The sequence below is a fragment of the Callospermophilus lateralis genome, chromosome 1 (genome assembly GCF_048772815.1).
Source record: "Callospermophilus lateralis isolate mCalLat2 chromosome 1, mCalLat2.hap1, whole genome shotgun sequence".
NCBI lineage: Eukaryota > Metazoa > Chordata > Mammalia > Rodentia > Sciuridae > Callospermophilus > Callospermophilus lateralis.
In genome coordinates, this window is record NC_135305.1 from 91,769,759 (window position 1) to 91,793,479 (window position 23,721).

The following is a 23,721-nucleotide window of genomic DNA, read 5'->3' on the forward strand; positions in this document are numbered from 1 at the left end:
AGGTATTAGAATTTCCTTCCTTTTTAAGGTTGAATGACCTATTCCATTGAATGAATACACCACATTTTATTATCTGTTGATGGACGTTAGAGCTGCTTCTACCTTTTGGTTATTCTGAATACTGCTGCCATGAACATTGGCGTGCAAATATATTTTCAAGTGCTTGCTTTCAACTCTTGGGGAATATCTGAAAGTAGAATTGCTGGATGATTTAGTAAAAATTACCTGTAAAATTTAGAAGCATTTTTTACTATTTTTGGAGTAGTGGGTTTTAATTCAAACTAAAGGTCACTGTAAGATGAGAGGTGACAAAAATGCAGGCTGAAATTCCACACTTCTGTTCTCGCAACTTGTGTGATGATGCTTGGTGATATAACATGATTTGTTTTCAAGTGTGGTTTTGATTTTTTTTTTTCTTACAGCATCAAGCTTCTAGCTGTGCAAGAACTACTTGACAAAGAGGCCCTGGAAAAGGTAAATATTTTGTTCTTCCTGCCCCATCTTCACAAACTGCAGAGTGCCACACATGGGAAAAGTCTGCTTCTCCCAGTCGCCAGAGACAGCACTTATGGCAAAGATGGTCCTTTATTTTGTATTCTGGATAGTGAGGTGTACAGAACTGTAACCAGAACTCTCCACATTGCTCATACTTTGTTCACACTTGCCGAAGCAGCCTTGCTGGTTTCTCCAGGGTTGTGTGAAGGCAGGGGTTTGGCCTGCAACAGGGTGGGCCACACTATGGAAAGGCCTTCTGGGGTTCACAGCACCACAGCCAGAGGTCTCCCATCAGCCAGGTTCTGAGCTCACCCCTTCCTGCCCCTCTGCTTAACATTTTCTCTCATCTGGATATGTGGCTGATGGAATTGAATCCCGTAGTTTCATTTCCCAAACCAGTGCTTTTCTATTTAGCAGGCAAGTTTATAAGTTTGTATCCCTAAATTTTAGGCTATCTCCGAGGATTGGGAAACAATACTATATAAACAATACTATTGCCATTAACATTGGGGTATAGATATCTTTTCAGGTGCCTGCTCTCAACCCTTGGGGAATATACCTGAAAGTGGATTAACCCACCCCCAAATTGATGTTTCACTGTCCCCTGAAGAGACATCCAGTGTGTCTCTGTTTTCTATGTTCAGGACAAGTCTAAAACAAGACCCTTTCCTAGTTGTGGGTTCAAGTTCTGCATGAGAGTTAGGGAGACTGTGCAAAGCAGGCGGGGCAGGTGCTGAGGAGGACAGACCCCCACATGCCACACCTTGGGCTGCAACTTATACCTACTCACCTGGGGTAGCTCAGGACTCTTCCTGTAGGCATAACTATGGGTATTAATTGGAATAGTTATGCTCACATAAAAGCAAATGTTTTGAGAGATAAGTACCCAAACAATATGTTTTTATTTTTTGGAATTTAAAAATGGTTTAGATCAGTGGCCAGTCTGTTAGCACTAAAGTGAATAAATTCTTTAAAATAAGTACCAAGCAGTGCTGAGGGGGAGGGAAGGGTCTGAGCTTTGGTGTTGTATTTAACATCCCCTCAGCCTCGTTTCCAACCTGGGTCAAACTGGGATAGTGTTGCTGTCTAGCCTCAGAGAGGCGAGAGGAGGCTAAATGAGTTAATGTAGTAAAAGGGCTTTCTAAATACCAAAAGCACTCTACTCATATTAATTCTTAATTACTTGTATTAATTCTTAATATGCATTCAGCCATTAAACCACACTAGGCCTGGCTATAAAAGCTATTAGCCAAACAACAGCACTGGATATAGACGGTAGATTAGATAAAGGTATTATATCAATGCCAACTTCTCCTTAATATGATAATTTGCTTGTGATCATATAAGGGATTGGTTTTGTCCTTGAGAATGATAGCCGATGTATTTAGGAATAAAGGAACATGAAGTTTAAAACTTGTTCTCAAATGATTCGAAAAAAAAATAGTGATCTATATAAGAGAAAGATCAGCATAATAATAAAGCAAATGAGACAAATTGCAAACAATGGAGCTTTCAGGGCGAAGGGGTATATGAAAGTTTTAGGTATGTTCTTGAAACTTTTCAAGTTGACTCTTCTCCTCCCCCTGCCTTTTTTTCTTCATTATGGTCACTACAGTTATTTGTGTTATTCCTCAAAATAAATAAATAAAGTCCGAAAACCTGGTAACTGTGGAGCCCCAGTGCTAAGTTTAGCAGTATAATAAAAATACACATACCAAAAATATAACTTAGGCCTTTTGAGTTGTGTTACTGTCAGTGTAGAGAGGCCACATAGCCAAGCCATGGTGACTAACTGCATACACAATCTAACAGTGAAATGGGGCCAGATTGCTGTGGTTGGCAGAGGAGCCAGGTATATTACCCTGAGAATTCCTTGTAGAGGCTTCCATGACTTGGGACCAAAGCCTGCCTCCATAATGAATGGATTATCTTGGGTTATTTATCCTCTCTGAACCTTAGGTTCCCAGTCTGAAAAAATGGAAATCATAATCCCCAACTCACAGAGGTTTTGAGAGGGTCCATGTGAAGATCTTAGGTCCTGTGCCCAGCACTCAGTGATTCCAAAAGTTAGCTGCTGTACAGACTCTTCCTCTTCCTCCTCATCTTCTGCCTCCTGTCTTATTCTCTCAACAAGTCTGATGATGAGTTTGTGTTGTTTCTCATCTCAGTAGATGAGCAGCAGAAAGCTGATCTTAATGTGCACAGGGGCAAACTGAGAGCCAGGTGCACTCAGTTTCCTTCTTTCCCCTCTGTGCATTGGTTCATTCATTCTTTCATGCAGTAGGCATTTGTTGATATTTCAGTGTGCCAATAGAAAACATTTCTAGAAAAGTCCAGAAGCAACCAGGCATCACGAGTTTGGTGGCCAGTTGCATTTGGGGTAACAAATGATATATTGCCTGCAATCGTACTATTTTTTTGCAGTAAGATTGGGCCAGTTGATATGCTGAAATAAGATATGCTCCCTGAGAGCCTCTTCATGACAGATTCCCTTCCACTGAGAAGTTGTTGGGTTTTTTTTTTTAATTAGAGTTCTGCTACTCAAAGTGTGGCCCACAGACCAGCCGCATTGGAAACCTGTTAGAAATGCAGCATCTCAGCTCCCATCCTAGCTCCCCAGAATCAGACCACATTCTAAAAAGACTTCAGGTGACTTGCATGCACTGAAGTCCAAGAAGACTGCTGCAGGATCACTGATTATCAACATCATGACTGTTTACTAGTTTATAGTAGTCAGAGCCTGTGAGAAGTCAGTATTTTTTCTTTATGGCCAATTAAGCTCCTTTTTATGGCATCAAAATAGAGGTAGACACCATCATTCTAAGAACCTTGTTTTTTGTTTGTTTGTTTTTAATCTTTGACTTGCCTGATGCTTCTTTTCACTAGGAACATAGTCTTTATTTAATTTAGCAGGTAAAGCCTGCAAGAAGGCCCTAACACACACAGCCTGCAGACCTCAGACCTCTTTGTCTTGTAGCTGGGTGTCAAATGGCAACCCACTTTTGGGTTGTGTAGTTACTAAACTCCAGAGACCCTATGATGATGGAACTGGACAGTTCTAGACCCCCCAACAGTCAGGAGTGTGGAGGTCTCCCTCTTGTAAGATGGGAGCGATTCTGAAGGGGTCCTTTCCCTCATAGGCATGAGTAGGTTAGATCTGAACAGTAAAGGATTTAAATGATAGAAGACATAATATCAAACACGAAAAAGAAGCAGCAGTGTTTGGAGGTCTCACAGAGAGTAGTTTTTCTCACTGCTATCAGGCATTACTGTGATCTTAGTATTTTGGCTGCCCCCAGCCGTGTGCCTGAGTTGCACTTTCCCTGGTGGTTCTCGGAGGAGAGTCTTTCCATTTTTAGAAGCGCTGAGGTTTTCCTGCTTTGTACAGAACCCAGAGCCAGTTTACTCCCAGCCTCACCTCTGTTTGGCAGTGGGACCTGGCAGAGGACATTCTTCTGAGGCCCAGGCCCCCTTTCCTCATCTATAAAACCCTTTTCTATGGTTCCCTTCCATTCAAACTCTGGGGCTTCATTTTATATGATCCTCGCTCACATGACAAAGGGGATATTTGGGGTTTTTGTACTCTTGTCTTCTAGGTTTTTCTGAGATTGGCACCTACTTGAAAAGCTGCCTGTGTGATCCAGGCTTGTTGGGGACACAGGCCACCTATCTCACACCTGTTGCCTGTCCTGCCCAAACCCCCAATCCCCCCATGTTCTAGGCCATGACTCAGCCATTAACCCCAAGTCAACTGAGTTCAGAGCATGAACTTCTAGAACTGGCTCTGAGGGTGCACAGCTGGGGGTGACTTCAGCTCAGCTGCCTCTAGAACTGGCTCTGAGGGTGCACAGCTGGGGGTGACTCCAGCTCAGCTGCCCCTTGCAAGGGATCTACTGGGCTAGTTACCCACCAACCTCAGTTTCTTTCCAGCTTCATTACCCTTGTGGTCCTTATTGGGTTTGAGGGCTTTTATGTTTCATCCGTTCTACTCACCATCAAAGCAGGCTTTCTGAGAAGACATAAATGGTGAACACATGACTGGTGAGCCCAGGACATAGGCCAGTAGGGCTCTGGTTTTACCTCTTACTGTGTATCTTATCTTAGGGGCAGTAGATTGGGGAGAAGGCTTGGAACACCTAGCAGGTCAAACCTCTGGATTTCTCTTCTCCACCAACATGGCACAGAGCTAGTTCCCAAACTAATGACAGTGATTTACTGAAAAAAATAAGTCATAAACCAAGCAATTAGCAACTTAAGTTTGTCAGTTTCTTAATTCAAAAAAATTGTTAGAACTGTGAACAGGGCATCTAATAGATATAAATATCAGGCATGTAACCTCTCTCAGAGAAAGTGTTTTGGATTTAGATGTGCTTTTTTTGTCACATTTCCATCAGGTCCCAAGAGCAAGGACTTACTTTGAGAAGGATGCACGTCATGCAGCCTGTGTGCTCTTTGCTTTGAGAGTGGGACCTTTTTGTTTTTCTGAACTTAAGTCACAGGGACTTGTTTCCCAGGCTTTAAAAACAGGCTCATCTAATCCTTTAAACATGGCATTGCATGGAAGGAAATAAAAATATTGGTACAGCTTGATTTAGAAAGATCGTTTTTCAATGACCCTTTCAAATGGCTTCCTGCAAAGCTGCAGACAATAGTTTGGCCAAGTCACTCCAGCTAGAGGTCACCCTCACCCTGGCAGGACCAAAGGGCGGGCCACCAGCTGACCCAACCTAGACCAACGCCTGTCTGAAAAGCTGCCTGTGTAAGCCAGGCTTCCTGGAGACACAGCCCGCCCAGCTCACCACGGTTGCCTGTTCAGCCTCACCCTACCCCGGCACCCCCAGGCCACAACTCAGCTCACAAGTCAACTGAGTTCATGCTTCATCTTCTAGAACTGGGCTGTGGGGTATGCTGCTGGGTTCAAATCCAGCTCTGCTGCTTGCTCAAGAAGGGGATTGTCAGGCAAGTTACCAACAACTTCAGTTTCTTTTCAACATGCAGGGTCACAATCCCATATCATTGAGATTATTTATGAGAATTAAGTGAAATAATAAATAAAGAGATTGTATACATAGTAAGCACCAGAGTGACAGACAGTACCTGATAACCCTCCCGAGTGCTGTCAGTAAGCTGAACCTCTGGTTTTCATTCATCATCAACATCATTGGTACCTCCCCCTCCTCTCTTGAGAAGCCCAATTTGAGATTGATTGTTGTCATCAGAAGATGTTAAAGAAAAAGTTACAGATGGGCATAGTGGTACATGCTTGTAATCCCAACAGCTCAGAAGGATAAGGCAGGAGGATCACAAGTTCAAAACCAACCCCAGTGACTTAATAAGGCCCTAAGCAACTAGGTGAGACCTTGTCTCTAAATAAAATATAAAAAAGGGCTGGGAATGTGGCTGGATAGTTAAGCACTCCTGGTTTCAATCCCTTGTACCCCCCCCCCCCAAAAAAAAAAAGAGAGAAAGTTACATCCCCACTTCATTCATATGCCAAACTGTGTGTGTCTGTGCATCCCCTCGTCTGCTGCCACTAGATATTTTTCTTAGTATTTCAGCTTTGGAGTCAGCAGTTGTGTCTAGTTTTCCTGCAGGTGGAGCAGATGATCCTCAAGACCCCTTTTAGGTAAAGTAAATATATATTTCCCCAGCAAGCCTGGGACTAGAAAAATTTGAATTTGCTGCATTACCCAGGGTCTTTTCCAGCCAAACCTTTGTGGTGAGCCACACTGGAATTAGAGGTTTAGTCCTCAGGGAATTTTCAGCAGGAAATGGGGCAGGGGGGTAAACCATTTTGACATAGATGTATGTGACTAACCTAATGATGCTAAACGCTCATGGCTGTCATTGGTGGTGGTGTTTCAGAATATATATGCGTAAACCAAGCTGTTGTAGCATGCCTTCAGAGTGGTTTTTATTGCAATTTGGATTTCCAATTACTTTTGTTTGTGTGACAATCCAGTACCTGCTCTGTGCCTAAGTTATAGTTTATACCAAGGGGGATAAAATTATAAAATACTTTACATTTGAATGACATGCAAAGAATTCCAAAATGTCTGAAGTGAGTGAGACTCACTATCCAAGGCAATCCTGTTTTGCAGATGGGATGACTGCTTTATAATTATGAAGGATGGAAAGGCAGAGGTAAAACTGTGGTAGAACTGAGTGAAACTATCCAAGGCAATCCTGTTTTGTAGACGGGATGCTGAGGCCGTGGGAACTGAAGTGCCTCTCTCCCACTAGGTCCTCAGCAGGTGTGCTAATAAACCAGGACCTACCCCGGTAGGCTGGGTTCCATATCTGGACTCTCTTCAGTATAGCCCCTACCTCTTTTCCATGATCTCATTTAACCTGGACATCAGGCTTAGTAGGCTTAGTGAACAACACTATCGCCACATTTTCTAGGGATGGCAGCAGGTCCAGAGGGTCAGTCCCTGCGCCAGGTGATGGAGAACCAAAACCCAGATCTTCTAACAACATGACCTGAGCAAAACAAATGGGTGGTTGGTGTTTGTCTGCATAGGCATCATTTGGTCTTAGAGAATGTGGGCTTGGGGTTGGAGAAAAGGCAGTAAGGGTTTGGGGTTATAGATATGGACATTGTCTGGGGAACATGCAAAGTAAAGGAATGAGCAGTGATAGGAGGACTGCCTGGAGCCCACTGATCAAGCAAGAGGTCTATGAGCTGATGAGGAATGTCAGGAAAGAATAGAAAACATGGATTGGATGCACCCTTTACTGATGCTCCGAGACCAAAGAAATTGCTTTAGTTTTATAAAAAATTTTTAAAATCCTGTTTGGAAAACACAATGTGCCCTTTAAAAATATCAGCGTGAGATTCTTCAGGTCCCTTAGTTTGTTTTCTCCCCTATAATGAGTCCTTCATGTAGTTGGAGCTTAATTGGAAGGTCATCTTGAGTGGTCAGCATTCAGTGTCGGTAGAGTGGTTTTGTTTTCTCAGCAGGTTGAGCTGGAGCAGTGTCTGATCATGATTGAACTCATTGCCGTCCCTTTTTTGCCTACATCTTTTGTCAGCAGGAAGCTGGCTACTTTGCTTGAAAGGACCAGTGAGCAGAAATAGGGGCCCCACTGGGGACCTCAAGATGTGCAGCATGGAGTCTGACTCAGGCTCCCCCTTGGGCACTGCACTGCCCGCCAGCTCCACTTTCCAACCTGTACTCTTGGGGTCCACCCATGCACCTTGCTGCCTGGCAGGGGAGACTCTGGAATTATGGGCCAGGTTTGACAGTTCATTTAAAAGGGGAGAGGGAGCTAGAGAGGTAGCTCAGTGGTAGAGCACTTGCCTCACAGGCAGAATCCTGGGTTTAGTCACCAGTACTGCAAAAAAAAAAAAAAGAATTTTTTTTTAAAGATGTATTTTCTCCTTATTCTTTGAAAGTCATCCCAAGATACCATGTATATATTTAGGGGATCCTCCTACCTTTCCCTTTTTCGTGAAGAGGTTCTATTTGAAGTGAGAAAAAAAGGAGAGTTCCCAAATAGAAGTTTTACATCCTCTTTAGCTTTATCAGTTGTCAAAGATAAGCAAATTAAATAAGAGGTTCATTTAAAAGTTCATTATTTAAAAACATGATGTGTGGGCTGTGAATCTAGTTCAGTGGTAGGATTCTTGCTTAGCATGTGTGAGGTTCTGGGTTCAATTTGCAAAAAAAAAAAAAAAAAAAAAAAATTTAAGTAAAAAAATAAAAATATGATATGCAATGTTAAAATTATGTAAGCCCAGTGTCCCCATTCACTGCTGGTGATGTGAGGCTATCCTTCAGTAAGCTCTTGAACCCTGGGATTCATTAGTCCTCAAGACATCCCTACCCTTTGACCAGGATCTCATTTCTGGGAGTGTATCTTAAGGAAATGATTCTTAGAAATGGAAAAATAATAAGCATGTTATAGCATGCTTTATAATTATGAAGGACGGAAAGGCAGAGGTAAAAATGGGGTAGATCGACCTGGGGGAACTGAGAGAAGGGGGAACTTGACTTGGGACCAGTGAGTGGTTCATGGCTTAGGTGTCAGAAAAGAATTTCAGCCAAAGGCCTAGACAGAGGTTATTTAGAAAGTAGATACGTATACAGAGGAAAACGGGGGCACTCTCAAGAGAGAATGCCTTCAAGATAAAGCAAGGAATATACATTTAAGAGGGAGAGATGGGAACTTGTAGGTGTGGGCTGTTAATATTTATAGATGGATGGTTGCAAGGGGCTGGATTAAGGGCAAGATGGGGCTACACAATTTTGCACCAGTTTTTCCTGTGCTTGTGCAGTGCCTTTGGGTTACAAGGGCATGGTCAGGGGTGCAAGCCCAAGGCTCTGGAGTTGTGATTGTTCGTGGGTGCTTTCTGCATTTCAGTGGCTGATGGGCATCTTCTTTCAGACTTAGTGTATCTTTTTTTTTTAAATTCATTATTTAAAAACATAATGTGTGGGCTGTGGTACTAGGAATTAAACCCAAGAGCACTTAACCACTGAGCTACATCTCCAGGCTTCTTCATTTTTTACTTTGAGAAAGGGCCTCCCTAAATTGCTGAGGCTGGCCCCAAACTTTCAGTGCTCCTCCTTCAGCCTTCCAAGTCATTGGGATGATAGGCATGCACCGCTGCGCCTGTCTGAGACTCACTATCTCTCTTTATCCCAAATTTCTATCTCAAGAAGCATTGCAAAACAAACAACAACAATAACAATAACTGGGGAAAAAGAAAAAAAAAACATTTTGTAGGGAAGAGAACCCTAAACTCATGTTCTCATTTCATCAGGGAAATTTGGGGGGAAAAAACAATGAAACATAATTAGATAACTTTTCTATTTTCAGTTTTATCATTGACTTAATATTTCTGGATTGGGCTTTTTAAAACCCCTTTGGCTGCTGCAGCTAGAAGAGCAGGAGGAAGGAACAGGGGAAGGGAGACTCTCAGGGTCCACAGGGTGAGTGGTACACCCTCTCAGAGATGGAGCCGCCCTCTCAGTAGCCCAGAATCCTCTACAGGGGTTCTTTCTGGACCAGAGCAACCTATGACAGATCTATCGGCTAAATATAACCTACAGCTTAGTTTTTATAAATAAACTTTTATCAGAATTCCAATGTACGCATTCATTTAACTTATTCTCTGAGACTACTTTCATGCTACAAGGACAGAGTAAGGTGGTTGTGACAGAGATGGTATGGCCCACAAAACTCAAATTATGTGTTATCACAAGCAAGAGTTTGCTCACTCTTGTTCTCGACCAATGGTGCTCCTTCAGGTATCAGGTAAGAGCCCTGTGCCCTCATCACAGAAAATTGCGCGTATGTATCTCTGCACACAGTTGAATTTCCATATTCAGGAGTTCCCAGACTTCTTGAAGCTTCCCTGCAGAGGGCTCAGATTCATATCTCTGGGGCCTGGAGGAACTATTTCTAATAGTGGAATACATCAACCCTTACCAGTGAGATACAGGCCCAGATCAGGAGGAAAGCCATTTTTCTGGCCAGATTTTAGTCCGGTTTTAGATGGCACTGTATCCATTGGCACAGAAACAACACCTCTTCACTTCCTTCTCTGTGGCTTCTGGGACAGTCCCCTACTGGTTAGCTTAAGGGATTTGACTGGTTTCTGGAGCGTCTGTGCGCTTCTCTCTTTCTAGAACCATTTCCTTCAGCAGGCATATTTAGGTCTCCCTAACCCTGAAATATGCCAACAGTTGCCCTGCTTTCTTCTTTGCTACTGTCTTGTTTGTCCTCTTCCCTCTCCTGGTGGTTTTATTAAATGCAGGAACCCACCCTGCACAGCAGGCTTCATTCCTCCTCAGCTCTCCTCAGTTCTTAGGAGCCTGGGTCCTTTCCTACTTAATCTCATAAATCACAGCTCATCCAGGCCAATTTCTAACATAACTGAAAAATATTTTAATTCACAAAATTTCCTTTCTATTATCAAAATTGTTATGAAATGATTTTATATAGAATTAAAAATTTTATGCAATTTTAATCATATAGGAGTTTATTATAAACAAATTACATGTACTTTTTTGGTAATTTCTGTACACCTATTTCTGTTTTTTTTTTTTAATGAAAAACTATTGGCTTAAGGTTGAAAAATACTTTTAAAAATTTTGAAGCCACTTAGATACAGCAATAAGAATTTAGGAGTGAGAAAGGGAAGTAAATCCTGCCTGGATCTTGTCTTGTGGATCGGGAGTCTGCCTCAGCTGCCATCTCTTACTCGTGATGGTTGTATGTTGGTGATAGTTCTCTTGTGTTATTTTTTCCCAGTACTTTTTAAAAAGGCTTTTATTTTGTGTTAGTCTCCTAATCGATTCTGGATTTATAGAGGAAAAGAACAGAAATCTCATATACACATGGACCACAAATCCACACAGAGGCCAAAGGCCAGCCCCATAGAAAAGTTATTTCAATCAGGCCTCAAGGTCAAGAGCCTTGCCTTTCGGCAGTTTTTCAGGTCTAAATGCTTACAGAGCTGGGTTTATTTTGGCTGTGAGAAACTGCCCCCTCCGTGTTTTATTGAGACTCCTATTACCAACCAGAGAGTCTTGCTGGCCTCTCATGGTGGCACATAAGCGATTAGCTGATTTTGTGACTTGTCAAGCCTCTGGTTTAAGCACAGTGTGTCTGTTAAAACTTTTCCTGTGCTGGCTTTTTCTCCTTGAGATGCCCTCTTTCCTCCTGGAGGATATTTGCAGTTTCCAGATCACATGATAGCAGAGTTGTTTATAACAGAATAACTTTCTTTCAATAACAATATCAACTCTGGGTAAAATGCATTCAAGTAATTGACATCATTGAAGTGCAGACAAAGCAGGCAGAAACTAAAGGGGCTTCAACCTTTGAAGGAAGGAGCCAACACTGGGTAAGATCCATGCCACTGCAGCTTTTTCTGAATGCACTCCCCAGCCTATGTGGACAGCCGCTGCTCAGGCACACAGTGGAGGTCTCTGAGGGGATAGCATGCATTTTCTTCCTTTTTTTCCTTGGTCAGTCTATTTAAAGGTTTCTCTGATTTTATTGACCTTTTCAAAGGACTTTGGATTTCACTGTTGGTCACTATTATTTTTTTAATCCTCTAATTCATTCATTTCTGCTCCAATTTTTATTGGTTTTTTTTCCTTCTTCCTGTTTTGAATTTAGTTTGATCTTGTTTTTCCAGTGTCCTAAGGTAAAAGCTTAGGCTATTGCTTTGAGACCTTTCCTCTTTAGTACTGTAAAAAAGATCTACAGCCATAAATTTACCTCTGGACACTGCTTTAGCAGAATCCTGTAAGTTCTGGCATGTTGCATCTTTACTTTTATTCATCTCAGAGTGTTTTTAGAGTTCGCTTGTGATTTCCGTTTGACTCATTGGTTATTTTCAAGTGTGTTATTTAATTTCCACATATTTATAAATTCAGCTCATTTCTTTCTCTTCATGATTTGTGATTTCATTCCATTTTATTGTGATCAGAGAACCTATTTCTTTGAATTTAGTCCTCATGAATGCTTCGAGGTTTATTTTGTGACCTAGCATATGATCTATCAAGAAGAAGCTCCATTTGCACTGAGGAAGGTCAGAAAGTGTGGATTCTGCTATTTTGGGTGCTCTGTAGATGTCTGTAGGTCTAATTGGTCTATGTTATTAGTCAAGTACTTTATGTCCTTATTGATCTTCTGTCTGGTTGTTCTATCCATTATAAAAAGTGGATATTGACGTTTCATTGTTGAATTGTTTGTTTCTTCCTTTAATTCTGTCAACTCTTGCTTTAAGTAGTTTGAGTCACAGTTTTTAGACACATATATATTTATGATGTCTATGCCTTTCTGATTGATTGTTCCTTTTATTATATTGACCCCACGCCATCTCTGGTACTAAACAGTGTATATGTGAGCACATGCATGTGCTCAGTAGTAGGGATTGATCTCAGGGACATTCTACAACTGAGCTATGTCCCAGCCTCACCCCACCCACTGTTTGTTTTTTTTTTTAATTTTGAGACAGGATCTTGCTAAGTTGCCAAGGCAGCCCTCAAATTTTCAATCCTCCTGCCTCAGCCATCTGAATAGCTGGAATTATAAGCAAGTGCCACTGTGCCCAGACAGTTTTTGTTTTAAAGTCTTTTTTCTGATGATATTAGTATGGTCACCCCAGCTCTCTTATGGTTGCTCTTGGCTTGCTGTTTTCCAGCCTATTACTTGCAACACTTGTGTCTTTGACTCTTAGGTGTGTCTCTTGTACACAGCATATAGTTGCATCTTGTTTTCTATCTAGTTTATAGTCTTTGCCTTTTTATTGGATTGTTTCATCCATTCACATTTAGTGCTCTTACTGCTGTAGTTGAATTTATGGATGCCATCCTAACTTTTGTTTTGTGCCTTACATCCTTTTTGTTCCTCATTACTGCTGTCTTTTGCATTAACTGAATTTTTCCACTGTAGCATTTTAATTTCTTTAATGACTTTTACCACTACATATTCTAGAGTTATTTTCCAAACATTTTTTTTTTTAGGATTTACCCTGTGTATCTTAACTTACCAAATTTATACTAACATATCAAATTTCTACTATTGCAGATTTATTCTAACGTAATTCCAGTAAGGAATAGCATTAGTACTACAGACCCTTGTTCCTTTTTATTATTATTGTGTATATTACATCTATATATGTTACTAAGTCACACATTATTATAATTACTATTTTTATATTTTATGTATTTTAAAGAAAATGATCAAGTATATATTTATAGGATTATGTATATTATTCGTCTTATTTATTACTTCTAGTTTCCTTGCAGGTTGAAGTTGCCACTTATTGTGATTTCCTTACTCTCTTTCATCTTTACTTCCTAGTTCCCCACCCACACACATACACAATGCTGGGGATCAAACCCAGGACCTTAGGCATGCTAAACAAGCACCCACATTGAGCTACATCATACTCCTATAATTGCTTTTTAATTTAATTAAGAGAATAAAGGATAAGAAATGACTTTGTAGCATCTTTTATAATTACCTTTATCAGTGCTGTTCATTTTTTCATAAGGATTCAAAATGGCCTGAGGTCCTTGCCTTCATCCTGAAGAACTTTAGTATTTCTCATCCGTCAGGTCGGTTAGTAACAGATGCTCTCAGTTTTTGTTTGTCTGGGAATGTGTTTCACCTTTGTTTTTGGAAGATGGTTTTCCTGGATATAAAATTGGTCGACTGGTTTTATTCAGTACTTTGAAGGTTTGTTTGACTGCCTCTGGCCTCCATTATTTCTGATGACAACTCACCAGTTCATCTTATTGGGAACACACGACTGTTGACAGCTGCATGTATCCGTGACAGGGGCATGTGTTCCAGCTTTGGGACATGAAGAAAACATGGATCACTGTTAAAAATTCAATTGGTGAAAAGCCCCATTACTGCCTCTGGAGGTCACCCTGTTGACCAACTGGCATTTTTTTTACCAGTTGGATTTCTTAACTGTGATTTGTGCTTCCTTCGTGTTTCAAAGCTGGTCCAGTATTGGTGACATAGCTTTCTTTGCTTGAGGAGACTTAAAAGACATTATCTGCATAAGTCCAGCAAACAGTTCACGTGATTTTAAGAAAATGAAGGTATCATGCTATTTCAGAAAGACCAAGAAGGTCTTTGTAGTAAGCAAACCTTGAATTTGACTCTCAAATAATAGGTCACGAAATCAGTTTTCTTTAGTACTTGCATATGTTTTCTTTAGTACTTGCATATGTGCGCGTGTGTGTACACATGGGTAAGTGAATGAGTGGGTGGATGGATGGGTGAGTAGGTAGCAGGGAGACAAATAGAATATACCAGGTTGCCATATAAAAATATATTTGTTGCTATGAGTCATCATCAAAAATGTTTGAAAACTGCTGTCTTTGTTCACTTGTTGACTTGGAGGAGGGCCTGCTTTGGAATTTTCCCAGCACTAAAAGCCCTCTTCTTGTTTTGGGGTATATCCTAAGCACTCTTCTTTCCTGCCTTGTTAATTTTTTCACTGTATTTTTACTTCTCAAAATGTTCCCAGATTATTGCTGTCCCTTCACCATCACCTCCAACAAGTACCCAGCCAGTGGTGGTGGAGGGAGTTACATATGGTTTCCTGTCGTTTTCATTCTACCCTCAAATGCCTCTCTTATCAGGAAATGCTAACAATGAGTTGATACTGAAAGAACTTTTAATTCACTTTTTTACAGAATTCTAAGACTTTTCATGAATGATTCATCCATTCATTCATTTCTGGAGAGCATGACTTTGTATTCAACAAAGTTTGGGTTGGTCAGTCATTTAAAATGAAACAAAAGGCTGGCAGGTTGAAACCGTTTTTGCTGAGTTGCTAAACGCATTTACAATGGATGTTCTCAGCAGGTAAAATTATCCCGATTGAGCTGTTCATTAAAATTGCTTCAGCAGAAATAATTCAGTGGAGAGTCCTGACAGATCGTCAACTATGCATTTAAAATGAGTAATTCCTGCAGCTGATAAAATATTTTTATTAGCCTTCAGGAGACATTCAAATGATGAATTTGGCCCTTTGCAGGATTCTAAACTCCTGGACAAACATCCAACCTGGCTTCTGAGGTTTTGGTCTATCTGTGTAGAAATTCAGAAAAGTATACTGACACTTCCAGTGAGCAGGATCCAAGACCCCCTTCCAGGTCCTGGACTTGTTTTTCCTATCACACCCCAGGTGTGCTGCTGCTTACTCCTGCCCATGTCCTAAGCCTGTTCAACATGCAGAATTGTTTAGTTTGGGGAAGAAAAGAAATTTAAGCAGCACCCCACCTGTGCATTACTCTAAAGTCGCCCTCGTGCATTATCTGACAATGGCTCTCTACACAAATGGACAGTCAAGAGATCTCTTTAGGTGCCTCCATGGATGCCCTGTTGAGTCACAGAGCACCTTCCCCATGTGTCTAGCTATGAGGATCCTCAGGGATCAAAAGTCCCCAGGATGAATGCAAGAGCCCCAGTATCTACACTGTAAAGGATTGTACCTAGAAGGGAAGGTGACGAGTTCTGGGGTTTAGTCTGAATCCCCAACATTTATACCAGTCTCTGGGGGAGCAGTAAAGCCTTTCCCTTCAATTACAGATTGTAGGACTGTAATTTATATCATAGAAAATCTCCTCTGAGATTCAGGCAGGCTTTGTCTTCCCTTCCTCTCTCCACTTGGCAGAAACCCCTGGTGAAGAATAAATTGCTACCTATCGATTGCGCATCTGGTTTTCCTTTGCCCACACATCCTTGTTACGCACTCAGTTTGTATGAATATGTTTGTGAATAATGAGAACGGTATAACAACTGCTTTTTATGCATTTCAGGATGTGGCAGGGACATATTAGATGTTTCAGTGCTTATTTAGTAACTTCACTTAACAGCATTTTTTATGAAAAATATTTAAATACATGTTTGTGCTTGAGTGTGTGTGTATGTGTGTGAGAGAGAGAGAGAGAGAGAGAGACAGAGACAGAGAGAAAGGGAGGGGAGGAAGGAAAAGATGGAGATAGTATGTGTCTTCTACGTGGAAAAAGTTCATACAAATTGATATTTATTATTGTTAGACAAGTGAAATTTCTAGAATATTGGAAAGCAGGGATAAAAATTAAAACATGCAAAATTGTGATCGGTCTTGCTGATTTCATTTTTTCTCAGTCCCTCATTTATATTGTAAACCTTCCACAGCACAAGTTGGATCCTATTACTCCCTCCTTAGATAGCCATCCCTCAGTATCTGCTGGGGATTTGTTCCAAGAATCCAGCCCCTCAGGATACCAAATCAGCAGATGCTCAAGTCCCATGTATAAAATAACATAGTATTTGCATCTAACCTACTCACCTCCGACTGTGTACTTTAAATCATCTCTAGGCCACTGATGATGCCTAATACAATGTGAATGCTATGTAAATAGCTGCTGTTCTGTATTGTTCAGAGAATAACGACAAGAAAAAAGTCCGTGCATGTTCAGTACAGACACGAATGTTTTTCTGAATATTTTTTTATCTACACTTGGTTGAATTCATGAATGCAGACATAGAACCCATGGATGCAGAGGGCCAACTATAGCTGCTTTAGAGGGAAGCCAAGTGGCATAATGGAATCACGTAGCTGTCAGTTTGGGTCTTGGCTCTGCCATCTACCCTCTGGGTGATCTTGAACCTCTTACTTAATTCCTCCAGTCGATGGAGGATGATAATGCCTTCCTTGCAGAGCCATCTTATGGATCCCGTCCTACAGTGAGAATTTGGCCTGCAGTGCTTGGCCTGTGGTAAAATTTCCAATAAATGAGAACCACTGTGATTCAGGTTCCGTAACATAAAGTGGCTCCCTCTACTCTACTGGCACTGCCATGATGTTCGTGATATGGGCTTTGGCCCAGAATTCAGCTTGATTTTTGTAACCCCACTCGTCTCCTTTCTGTCCTGGTGGCTTTCAGCCTACCCAAGGCCTGTATGCCAGAAGGGTCCCCAAAAGCCTATGAAACTAACATCAGGCTGCTGGGCTACTTTTACGTGCCTTTGGTCAAAAATTTTATGGGAAGGGAGTTTGACTGAATGATAGTGTGAGAATCTGGCTCTCTATTTTTCCCATTAGCCCAGAAAATTGAGAACCAATGAGTCTCAGGACATTCTCCAAAAATGAGAACACTATTTTATGAACTGCCACCTCTGCTGCTTGCTGCCTTGAAGTGTCTGGGAGTGAAAAATTGCAGGCCTCACCAGTCCTTGCTGCCCACACAGAAAAGAACAATCAAGTTTATGGGGTTTGCTTGGAAAAGAAAAAAGAAAAAATAGGAAATATGCAGGCTCTAAAGTAGGATTTAGCATAATGCAAATTCAAATAAAATATGTCATGAATCAGTAATACTTTCACCCACAGCTTGGAAGTTTTTATTTTTATGATTATTGCTGAGGAAATAGGCCACATAAACACCATTTAGACGAGCTGAAGGATGGCATTTTGTAAGAAAAATGGCAACCAGAGCAATTTCCCTGAGGGTTCATAAGTGCTAATTCTGTTTAATGTGACAGTTCCTAAATAACTCTGGGCTCTTCACAGAAACACGTGTGGGTTGTCCCAGGAGCTCTGCAATCTAGAGCGAGTCAAGGAGTGAACTAGTCTTCAGCAGGTACAGATGGAGAAAATGTGTCCAGGGGGTTTAAAAAAATATGTGGGTATTCAACTAAGAGGAAGGATGGGGAGCTAATGTAAACTGCCAGCTTCTTTTACTCCTAAGTAATTGTCTTTGAATTGAAGTACCTAAGTAATCATTAGTCCCCCCCTCCTTTTTTTTCTTTTGGTTGCATGTCTCTCTCCCCATCTCCCTTTCCCGCTCCTCCACTTTCAGTTGTCTTATCTAAATTTCAAAGCCTCAGATAACAATTTTTTAAATTAATCGTATCATAGGGTGGTTTGTTTGGGATTAGAGGCAGTCTTTCCCCTCCATCCATTTTACCTGTTCTTTGAGCCTGTTCACCTGACAACATCCAAAAGGGAAGAAGATGTGTGCCTGGCTGGGTCTTGTAATTTGTCTTGGGAGAGGGGTGATCATCATCCCACACGTTTGGGGCACAGCCCTTTTTGCTCACAAGTTAACGTGTTGTAACATACGTGGCTAACAATTCCTGCTGAATCGGGGGCTCAGCATTTCAGTGTGAAGTACCAAACGAAGCTCTGCCTTCTCAACCTTCATTTGTGTTCCTCAGGCGGACTCAAAACCTTAAATCCCAGGTGCTTACACACAGTAAGTGGTGGGGAGAATAGAAGTTCATTGGATTAGACAAAGGGGAATGAAGGGAAGGAAGGGAGTAGAATGAATCGAACATCACTTTCGTGTATGAATACACAACCGGTGAAACTCCACATCATGTTTCACCAGAAGAATGGGATCCTAATTAGAATAAGTTATGCTCCCTGTATGCGTAATATGTCAAAGGACACTCTACTGTCATGTATATCTAAAAAGAACAAATAAAAAAATAAAAACTGGGCTGGGGATGTGGCTTAAGCGATAGCACGCTCGCCTGGCAAGCGCTGAGCGCTGGGTTCGATCCTCAGCACCACATACAAATAAAATAAAGATGTTGTGTGCACTGAAAACTGAAAAATAAATATTAAAAAAGTTCATTCCCTCTCTCTCTCTCTCTCTCTCTCTCTCTCTCTCTCTTAAAAAAATAAAATAAAATAAATAAATAAAAAACGTAGAATCCATGCGATGGCATGTTTAGTGCAAACCACAAGTGGCCATCCCCGTAATTTTGCTCTGACGCAGGGTTCACTTCCCTCTGCCTGCAACTTTCCTGTGCATACCAAAAATAGCCACAAAATCCTCCAGAATTCATGGCTATTTTCAGACCTGCTTCTACTTAGAATAATTAGCTTCAATCATTACTCACAAGTTTGGTGCCTAATTGGGAAAGAAGTACTTATTTTATTTGCCCTAAAACTGTCTTTTTTTTTTTTTTTTTAAGCTTCAAAGGGCCAGTATTCCAAGAATTACTGAGCCCAGGGCTGCTCTCCTAGGTGTGCAGCTACAGCCTGGAGGAGCCTCAGTGCATGTTGAGTGCAAAGGTGGCTCCTCTGCTTCCCCTTCAGCACGGAACCCATGACTGAACTCACTCACTATGTTTTGAGGTACAATTCATGCAACATGAATTAGCTGTTTTAAAGTGGACGATTCATTGACCTTGAGAGGCCACAGTGATGTGCACCCATCACATTTCCAGGAACGTTTCATCATCCAGAAAACGAACCCCACACTCACCAAGTAATCACTCTTACCGCTCTCCCCACAGTGCAGTGACTGCGGTCTGGACTCTCTCCCCACGGAGTTCTCTGTTCTGAGTGTTTTGTACAAATGGATTCATGTGACATGAAGCCTTTCATGTCCGGCTTTTTTCACATGGTGTAATGTTTCCAAGACTCGTCTGAGCTGTGGCATGCATCAGTACTTCATTTATTATGGCTGAATACTGTTCCCCTGTATGGGAGGCATTTGTCTGCCAATGATATTGGGTTGTTTTTATCTCTTGGCTGTTGGGAATAGTGCTGCTACAAACAACTGTTTACAAGTATTTACTTGAATAAATGACTTTTTTACTTCTTTTGAGTCAAGTCACCTTTATCCCCTGCTAGCTCTCAAAAGTGCCCCCTGTTCTCCTCTTGGTCCAGCTACCTTCATCTCTTCTGTACCACCCAGATGCAGTGTTCGTGACCATCCTGGACCTTCTCCAGCCTGCACTCTATACTGCAGCCCCTCCGCATTTTCAAAATGCAGGTCCTTGCTCACACTCTTCAGTAGTTCTAGGATGGCTTATGGATAAGAGACAAACTTTTCTTTGGATACAGGGACCCGCATGGCTAGGCAAGCTCATCTCACCATTCTTTCCTCTCACCATATCTGCTGCAGCCAAACGAGCTTCTATGTCCTCCAACAACTTTGCCCCCACAGGCCCTTTGCACATGCCATTCCTGATGCCTGTAATATTCTTCCCTCCTCTTTGCCTAAGTAAGTTCTCTTACCCTTGAGTTCTGAGCTTAAACATCAGCTCTTTGGAGAAGTCTTCCCCAACGAAGTCAACCCCCACTCCACCATCCTGGATGTCCACAGGCTCCTTGAGCCAGTTCTTTGCAGCACAAGTCCCAACTGCACTTTTATATTCGGGTGGTTATGTTAGTAACTGTGTGCCTCTATCTCCACCCCCATGGCCTTCATTCCCAGACCAAGCTCAGGTTGGGCAGGGAACTATGTCTCTTTCCTAAATCATTGTAGTTCCAGAGCTGCTATGGACCAGTGTCTGTGTCCCCCAGACTTCATATGCTGAAGCCCCCTAAGCTGCATGGTGAGGCTGTTTAGAGGCAGAGCCTTTGGGAAGCACTTAGGTGATGAGAGTGCAGCCCTCGTGCACGGAGTCAGTGCCCTTGGAAGATGATTTTTCTGTTCACCAAGTGAGGACACGGCAAGAAGGCAGCCATCCACGCACCAGGAAGAGGACCCTCGGCAGGAGCAGAATCAGCTGGCACCTTGGTCTTGAACTTACAGCCTCCCACACTGTGAGAAACAGATGTTTATGACTTAAGCCACACAGTCTGTGGTATTTGTTAGAACAACTCACACTGACTGTGACAAGAACCCCACCCAGGATGGCCACGTAGTCATTGTTTGTTTTATTGAATGGTTGGCAAATCTGTTCTCCTTCTCACCAGAGAATATCGCCAGCTACTTTCTCATCCCTCCCTCCATACCCGTAGTGCTTTATTTTAGAGGGCGCTGCCTGCCTGGCTCCTATCCCCAGCCTCAGCTCTTGCCTACTTCCTCCAGTAGAACAACAGGAAGGCACACCAGGCTCTGTGCTGGGCCCCTTGTTTTGGAAGTGTCAGTCTCTTGAGACAAGAACCCCTCTTTCCCCCTACTCCAAATGCAAAAACTGAGGCCTGGAGCAGGTGAGTTATTTGCCCAAAGTGAGAACTCAGTCATGGGCCGAGGCTGTAGTGAGGTCTTGCCTGATATGCACAAGGCCCTAGGTTTGATTCCCAGCACTGAGGTGGGGGTGGGGTGGGGGCTCTTGGTCAGCAGATGCAAAGTTTGAATCCAGGAAGTATTTCTGTAGTCTGTGTGCAGAGCTGCCATGGACCAGTGTCCCTGCTCTTAAATAATGAACATGACTCCACTTCAGTTCTCAGAAAGTGAAACCACTCTTCCCAGAAGAGAAGCCCTAGTGATGGGCGGAGTGGTACTGCTGAGGTCTGGGTATACTTGTTTAAAGGACCAGAGCAGACAGTTGACACTTGGACTGAGTTGTGTCTGAGTAGTCCCAAGCCCTTTTCAACACACAGCAACCAAAGTGTATATTCATGTGGCTTGGGGCCTCCCCCACACCCTAAGGTCCTAGCAAATACAGGTTGGCATACGGTGGACAAATTCTCCAAAGAGATGTTTTAGTATAAAGCTGGGGATTGGGGAGTAGAAACTGCTTTATTTTTTAGGTGAAAGAAAAGAAGCTATTTTTGAAGACTCTCCTCTTTTGTGTCAGAGATTTTAAAAAGGAGTCACGTCCTCTCTGCTATAGATTCCGAGGGGGCTAATGTCCTTGGTCATCCATTCTCCTGTCCCTGTGTGGCCTTTGGTTTATCACAGGTACCTACGTTAAAACAACATGGTGGCACACGCCTGTGATCCCAGCCACTCAGGAGACTGAGGCAAAGGGATCACAATTTCAAGGCCAGCCTCAGTGATTTAGTAACTCCTTATCTCAGAATAATTTTTTTTTTAAAAAAAAGGGCTAAAGATGTAGCTTAGTAGTAAAGTGTCCCTGGTTTCAAGCCCCACTATCCCCTCCCAAATAATAATAAGATTGAACAATAAAAGTCAGAAAAGCAGAACCCAAAAGTTGTGTATATGTGTGTCTATATGAATATGGAGGTAAAATATGTTGATATAATGAATATGAAATAGCCCTGAAAGAACTCCACCAGAAACGTCAGTAGTGGTGGTCTTTGTGTGATGTAGCATCCATTTTATTTCTGTTTCTTTATAAATTATCCTGATCTGTATTTGTAGGACATTAGCCTCAAAAAAAAGAAAGAAAAGAAAATTGCTGTCAAAGTCTGGATTCCCAGTTAGGACTAAGTCTTCGCATCTGAAAACTATGAGAGAAGAAAAGACTTCTGGGAACTTTCCTAAAGGCCAGGAGTCCATAGTGAAGCTGACACTGGTGATGCTGGTGACAGGTGGAAGTGTAGCATCCCTAATGAGCGCTTGTGTATCCCTTGTCCCTAACCTTGCTTCAGTCTCCACTAAGTCTCCAACTCCCTCTCACTCTCAGATTTAGAATTGCCCTTGCCAAAAAAAAAAGTTTTAGCCGTCCTTAAGGTTTTCTCTTTTGTCGTCCCTTTGCTTTTTGTAACCATCCTATTCAGAAGCCATATGATCGATGTCTTTGGGAACATTGGAGAGGTTCGCATCCAGCAGCCGCCAGTAACGGGAGGACCTGTGGGTGCCACTTCCCTTGGTTCTGTAGAAGCAACCAATAATTAGCTGACTTGGGGGCTGAGGAAATGGCTCCTTGTTTGCCTTTTGTCTTCCTCTGCGTGATAAGAGTGCTTAAACAAGGGGGAGCACTCATCCAGAATTCCTTTCTGGTGCCTGTGGAAAGAGCCTGCTGAGGAGCTGCCCCAGAGGTGGCCCACAGTGAGGAAGGAGCTGGAAGCCTGTGGCTTCTCTGGCCAAAGAAGGATGGGGCCTGAGCTTTTAAAGCAGGGTCCCTTACGTGCTGTGAACCCTGAGCCATGTAGACGGGAATAGGCATAGGCTGCCAGTCCTCGACCCTACTGGGGAGAAGTCTGTCCATGTGCTGACCTCCCTGTGAGAGTCATCATGGGGGGGGGGGTGACTTAGGCATTAGTGACAAAACTGAACACCAGGGCGGTGATGGAGCAGGTTTTAGCTCCAGCAACCTACAGGTTGGAATGTGCACGCACGCTTGCACACCCCCCCACCACACAAGCCCGCCCGTGTCATTTGTGACCTCTGAGAGTGCATTTGCATGTTAGAGTGGACCAAACCTGGGTGCTTTTCGTCCTAGGTGGCCCACACGTTGGCACTCGCTGGCCGTGGCTGACCAGCCATGTTGCTCTTTTTGTCCCAGTTTCCTCAGGTGCCAAGTGGGCCTGTCATTGCCTACCTCAGAGTTGCCGTCAGGACCGCACGTGAATGTGTGGAAGTGCCCGCCACGTGTTTGGCACCTCAGGAATGCCAGTCCCCTTTCCCTCCCCAGTCCGCCTCCCTCCGACTATTTTTATTTAATTTTTTGTTCGTTCTTTTTAGTTCCAGGTGGCAGTAGAATGTATTTTGACATATTATACATACATGGGTTGAGGGACCCTGAGGAAGGCTGGTGCAGGCTTTGAGGGGCCCTTGTTTTGGAGTTCTGAGCCTTGGGAAAGTTGATCCAGTGTCTTAGAAATGCCACCAGCTTCTCCGTGGAGTTCACAGGGCAACCATCACGGAGAAGGAGGGAGAAAGGAGTTCTAAGGTTTGTGAGAATCTTGTCGTCCCCTCCCCTCGCCCTCTTTTCTCCACCCTCTCCTCCCAGAGTTCTAGAAGGATGCTATTTTAGAACTGGAGGGGGCCTTGGATGGGGTCATCACCTTTTTCCCTTCATTTTACCCATGGGGAGACAGAGGCCCAGTGGTGTTCAGGGATGTCCCCAGGGTCCTGGAGCTCCTCCTTTCTCTTCTCC

General features: G+C 42.7%; 1 protein-coding gene across 4 annotated transcripts in view; it reads left to right on the forward strand.

The window, feature by feature from the left end:
- Eepd1 (endonuclease/exonuclease/phosphatase family domain containing 1) overlaps positions 1-23,721 on the forward strand; it is a 168,985-nt gene that overhangs the window by 119,561 nt on the left and 25,703 nt on the right. For all 4 annotated transcript variants that reach the window (XM_076836219.2, XM_076836206.2, XM_076836213.2 and 1 more), the window contains exon 3: positions 423-474. In XM_076836219.2, the coding sequence (XP_076692334.2) occupies positions 423-474 (52 nt within the window). The remainder of the gene's footprint in view (positions 1-422; positions 475-23,721) is intronic.